We start from the raw sequence: 6355 nt of genomic DNA on the forward strand, positions 1-6355 counted from the left end.
ACAGAGTGAGGTTAGCCCCAAAGCTTAATCTTTATACAGAGGCCTGAAAACCAGTCTAAATGGACTGAGAACAATGTGCAAGTGTGTTGTCATTGCTGGGTCCCTCCCTGGGCCACGTCCATTCCACATCAGCCTGAGTGTGTTCTAGGTCAGCACATTGCTCTTAAAGCCACATTAAATACTTTGGGGAGCAAGGGAGGGTATAAATCAGCCGACATATAAAAGGGTCTTGGTACTAAAACAACGAAATATTTTTGTGTCTTAAAATCTGCCTCTGAGGAAACATGCACTGAGGTACTGTCAAGCCTAATGCACTGTCTCCCTCACGTCCCTTCTGAGTCATTAGGACACACAGAGACCACCATCTGCAACAACTGCATTCTCTTTCTAATGTGCCACCTGCAAGTGCTTTCAAATGTCTAAATTTACCTTGAAAAAAAAAGACCCATTTTACTGGTAAGGAAAATTGCAAAAGCTATGATTGATTGCACTTCCAAAGCTCTTAAATCCGGTTTCTTCACTCTGGTGCTAGCACTTCCGCTATGTCCACTGCAAGAGCACCAATGAGTACTCTTAACCATCTGTCTCTTCTATTCCTAGCAAACTCTTAGATATCCTTGGTAAATATTTTTATCTCATTGGCCTCATCTGCTATTTTTATTAACAACTAATTGAATATCCTCTGTTCTATAATATTTGCAGAAGTCAGGATACAGAAACATGCAGCCAGCCCAGACCCTCAGGCCTACACATCAAGATGGCAGGCTGGCCAAGGGTTCTCTGGGGACAGCAGTGCCAGAAAGAGGATTGGACATGGTGACCCGTCGACATGAGATGAGAAAAAAATAAAACAGGAGGTCTGTAATACTGATGAGCTACTGTGTCATTCACTAGCTCAGGTCTGCAAAAAAGAAAAGATGCAGTAAACATTTAATGAACATGATGGGGGAAATGTGAGTCTTCATTTTTAAACGATATTCAAACCCACGGCTCAGACCTGCTTATCTGTTTTGTTTGAATTTGAAAAACCATCTGCAGGAAATAATCCATTCCATAGTTCAAAGGGCTAGGAAGCTGGCTACAGATATCAAAAATCCTGTTAATTTCCAAAAACTGTATGAATGAACTAAGTTTCTTGATCTTATATACTAAGCTGGAAGTATGTTCTCGAGTACTAGGCTGCTTAATTGCTTGCTTGGGGGAGAGAAAATCCTGGGGGAAAGGCATATATGAGCAATGTTTCTCCATGAAGCCCGTACACCCTCCCAAGCTGGATCCTGGCCAGCAACGCAGAGGTCCACTCTTCCCCTCTAGTGGAAGCAACTGGGTATTTGATGCTAGCGATGAATGAAAAATCCTAAAGACCATATTTCCTAAGAATCTTTCAGTATTCTGAAAGGAAAGTACCATTGAAAACTGGTTATTGCACCTCCAACCCCAAGCCATTTAGGAACAGGACTCAGAACAGGGAAAAAACAAACAAAAAAAAAGACAAAAATAATGATTATTTCAATATGTATGTGAAAAGTAACACACAAACATTTGCATTATCAAATGGGACTGTCACACCTGCTGAGTAGGTATAAGGTGATATTGAAATCAAAAGCTGAAAAATAAACCATCTCTTTCTGATTATGAGTGATTGCTTGGCAATAAAAATTATTTTCACTTTCTTGTCTTTACTGTTAGAAGTAGTCATTTGAGTCAATATTCTTACCTGTGCTATAACAATTAAAAGAGAATCACTTCAAATGTGTATGCCATCTTTCTTTTTATAGCTCTAGATTTGGAAATTTAGGTTTCCTGACTTTCATGGTATACATATGAGACAGTATACTATTTTTTTCCTTTTGAATACTTAGTGTTTCAGTTTCAAAAAGTAATAAGCATTTTAGTTTGTATATTTTTAGTACAGAAAATTTTGCAACCTTCAGAACAATTTCTTTTATAATTTACTAGCTTGAATAAATATCTGAGTTTTAAATAAATAATTTATAAGAAATGAAATATTCAGAAAACGAGGTTACTTTGACGAAACTATTTACAAAGTATTCATAACAAGTCATTAACATATATAGTGCCTGGACATACTGAGCCTTTAAAAATTACTTAAGAGTACACACAAAATACAGAGCTGTGTAATAATAACAACCAATTTTAAATCCTAACAAATTAGAAGTTAAGTCTGGTATCTGATTCTATTTTTGAAATATATACTTGAACCTTTAAAAAATATATATGCCTTTGCAATTATTTCCAATAAACAATATTGAATATCAAATTAGAAGTATCATTTCTTTTTTTTTCACCAAGCTTTCTTTTCCCAACTAAGGAAAATATATACAAAATGAAATCCAATTTCTCATTTGGGACTGAAATACAGTAATTTTGTACAGTATTAAGATCATACTATGACATATGGGAGAGTGAACATTCTTGAAATCTAAGAAAAGTTTTATTAAACAGGACAAGACAGTTATCAGGAGCTCAAGGTTTATTTATACACAAAAAGGTCATTTTAAATAGGCATTTATTTAATTCTATATGCCACAATTTTTTAGTTATATTTCATATATTTACTTGCTAATCAATGAACACTTACACTGAAATAGGTATTAATAGTATAGACAATCAGTCCTTACATATTTTCTCCTAACAAATATATGCCTTGGAGACTTCACTTTATATACCCATATGTCTGTAAACAAAACCAACTTGAAATTTTAAAAAAATATATTGTGCTGTTGAAAGAGCTATCTATTGCTTTTAAGAGAGTATGAACCTGTGGAAACATGATATTATATATTTGACATTTTCCATCTAAAATACATTATGAAGCATGCTGGTATTAATAAACCATATGCTTTCAGAACCCTGAAGTGCTTTGCTATATTTTTGTTGAAAACAGAATAAGGTTGTGTATTTTCCACCATGCTATTAACATACAGCAAATAAATTTTGTGTTACCACCTTGCCAGCTTGTCCTGATTGGAAAGTGTGCAAAGAAAACCCAAAAAACAACTTTTAGGAGTTTATCAATATTCGTAACCTTATTCTGATTGATAAGTTAACAATTCATAAGTAAGCATAGATAACTTAGAAATGTTTTGGTCAAAAACACCGTTACAAAAAAAAAAAAAAGGAAAGAAAGAAAGAAAGAAAGAAGCCACATATATCCCCTTTTTCCTCACCCCACCCCCATCCTAGTCAGAAAAATCACCCTTCCTTTGCAGCCGGGCACTAGCATTTCTTTCACCACTTCAGTTATCTGAAGGCAAATGAAAATACAATGATCCTTTCCTCTCCTGATTTAGCTTACAACGCAAACATTTCAACACAAACAGAAAGTACAGATTGAACAGAAAGCACGGAACAGAAAGAGCAAGACTCACTGACCCATTTGGAAGACAAAGACGACAGAACAGGAAAGCTCTAAAAATCAGCTTGTGAGGCCACTGAAAGATATTCTTCTGGCATTTCATCACAGCAGTCCTAGCCCAGTTCACCTCCCTGGATCCAGGGAGGAGGAACTAAATAGAGCTGTTTATTAAAGCTGTTGTGCTGGATTGCATTAGGAAACGCAAGCAGACCACCTGGACCTTTCAGATTGTGGCAATGTTTAATTTGCAGCCCGCCCTGTGCTGCAGCCAAGACCACTACTACAGTTACCAAGCTCAATCACACATCTGGGTTAGAAGTGAAGGCACGTGTATTTATATATTTATATTTTCCAGAGAGAGTGGGTGGGAGGGAGGGAGAAAAGGAGGGTGGGAGGGAGGGAGGAAGGGGAGAACATAAAAAATATCAAAATAAATATATTGAACAGAAAAATTTTAACTATTACCTAGGAAACATAACACTTTATTCTCTTCTCACACTTCATTTCTTTCAGAGATTACATTCTCAACAGAAAATAAATTCTTAAAAACAGATTTTTTTTTCACCAGACCAAATTATAAACTAGATTTGTTCTTCGATATTTTTTGTTGTTTTAGTTTTAGTTTTTAAATATTGCAATGAAGTTTTAAGCTGAGGTTTCCTGGATAGATTTAATGGGTGCCTTTTGCCTTTCGCGCTTTCAGCACTATGCTGGCAGGTAGCTGGAGATACAGATAGAAAGATGGTACTGTAAATATGAATTATGTGAATCATATGGTGAGACCCTTGTGGAAAAAAGGGGAGTTGAGAAATGGCTGACTCCATACCTGACCAATTACAGCTTGCATGGTCCCTGTGTCCTGCTGGGCTGAGAGATCGCAATCCATCATATGTTGTCTTTGAAAAGGAGAATGGGGCTTTCTGGCATGCATCTGTCAATCAACTTCTGCACTCACAACCATCACCAAAAGCAAGGGGAAAAAAAGTCAAGCTGCTCCACCAAATAGGATGAAACCGTCATGTGACCTCCAGCAGACACGCACACACACATTCACTACCTCCATAGAGCGTAAGAATTTTCTGTAGATATGAAATGACATTGACAAATATCCAATACCAAGTAAATAAAGTGAGACAAACAGCTATTCACCAAAGACAAAACATTGGCTGTAATCATCCGCTAAAGGTTTAACAAACGTAGGAGATTTTTTTTAATGCTCTAGAAACCTATGTTTAAAACAAAAACAAAATTAACTACTTCATGTGATAATTGAAACTTGGATTTCTATGCCACCATATACATTTTTTCAGTTATAAGTAATATAAGCTTTCTTAAGCTGTCCCTAATGATTTTATTTTCGGATTCTCTAAATGACCTTTTGACAATATGCAGTAATTTCTGCAATTTTATTTAACGTCAGCTTCATAGAGAAGCTTGAAATGTTAACTGTTGCATAACACAGATACGCTGGTATTTGTTGATTGGAAATGGATATATACAATTATTTGTGTAAACTGTTATGACCACTCAAATATAAAATATTCAAAGGGTGTAAACAGTTGTCACTAAACTTTTCATCTTCTAAAAGGTTAGAAAATGACTTACTTGCAGCTCATCTAAACTTATGTAATGTGATGACAAATATTTCAAATTTTTTCATTTGATTTAAGCTTTTTTGATCCCACACACTCTAGAATAGATTGTTCATGTATTATGGGTCAGCTATTGTAAGGGTGATCTGAATATAACCTAGTAGCCATTTAACTCTTTCAGGATTAAGTTCAGAAACTGATTTTCAATACAACCCGACAGACATTGCAAAGTTGCTCTTTGAAAATCCAAAACCATAAATAATATCCATTAATTTGATGGCTTTGTGGAGTTGTTAATGTTTGCATTAATCTTCTTTGTGAATTTAATTTCATTAGTTGGAGTACTCTAAATTTCCAAAAAAAATGTTTTTACAGGAAAATTTTCTGTTATTAAAATGGGGATACTTTTTCAAGGTTCAAAACTAACGTTAAGCTTGAGAGAGAAAGAAATTATGAGAAATGTTTAATACAGAATATATACTATTATGTATATTATAGCATTCTATCATATCGCTTAAAAATTAAATAAAAGGAACTTCAAGTCAGGAAAAAAACCCAATTTTCAACATTTTAAAAGAAAGCTTTAGGAGATTGAAGTTTCATAGACTTCTCATTAAGAGTTGCTTCCATATAAACAGATTTATGTACACACACACACACACACACACACACACACACACACACACACACAAACTTTGGCATCCCCAAACGAAATGAAGCCGTGCACCAACTGGGTAGCCCTCCTGGGACCTGACGACTGGAAAGGCCCTCCTGAACAGGACTGAAATGCACAGTGAGCGCGGGAACCCGTCCGTGCTTCTGGAGACTGACCTACCCGGGCGCTTCTGCAGTTACCCCAGATTCAGACGCTGCTCGAGTGTCCATCGCCACCTCTGGCCGGGCAGGGGAGGGAGGCACAGGCAGCCGAGCCGGGAAATCGGCCCGAGTTGCTGTGGGAATCGGCCAGGGCTATGGAAAACTTGCCCGAAGCCCGCGGGCTTGCAGAGGGCATGTGAGGTGCGACTGCTCCAGGCGTCGCCTTCTGGGACGCTGCCCAGGCAGACAGTGGCCACACAAGGAGTATGGGGAACCAGGGAAAGTTGCGGAGGAGGGCCGAGCCAAGTGATTTCCACAGGCTCCTGACCCTCCACCTCCCGCGGCGCTGCCTTCCCCGGCGCGGAGAACCCCGCGTTGCAGCCTTCTGCGCTCCCCTGGGAGCCCAGCCTGGAGTCGGCTGGTGAAGAGCCTGGGGCTGGGCTGTCGACCCCCACCCCTGGAAGGCAGCCCTGGTGTCCACTCGCCGCCATCGCACTGCAGCCTCAACCTCCTCCTGGGATCTAAGCTTCTTGGGCGTCTCCCCGGGGAATTGGATGGGCGTGGTGTC

At 38.3% G+C, this 6355-nt stretch overlaps 1 protein-coding gene across 5 annotated transcripts in view; it reads right to left on the reverse strand.

Moving 5' to 3' along the window:
- The window catches only part of POU6F2 (POU class 6 homeobox 2), a 485143-nt gene extending 479113 nt beyond the window's left edge, over nt 1–6030 (reverse strand). For 3 of the 5 annotated variants that reach the window (XM_074340528.1, XM_074340526.1, XM_074340525.1), the window contains exon 1: nt 4206–4334. In XM_074340528.1, coding sequence (XP_074196629.1) covers nt 4206–4310 — 105 coding nt within the window. In that variant the 5' untranslated portion in view covers nt 4311–4334. Of the gene's footprint in view, nt 1–3396; nt 3505–4205; nt 4335–5806 lie in introns of those variants that run through there. The other 2 variants (XM_074340527.1, XM_019710252.2) reach the window with 2 other exon arrangements.
- Nucleotides 6031–6355: the final 325 nt, after the last annotated feature.

The sequence above is a fragment of the Rhinolophus sinicus genome, linkage group LG09, assembly GCF_036562045.2.
Source record: "Rhinolophus sinicus isolate RSC01 linkage group LG09, ASM3656204v1, whole genome shotgun sequence".
Taxonomy (NCBI): Eukaryota; Metazoa; Chordata; class Mammalia; order Chiroptera; family Rhinolophidae; genus Rhinolophus; species Rhinolophus sinicus.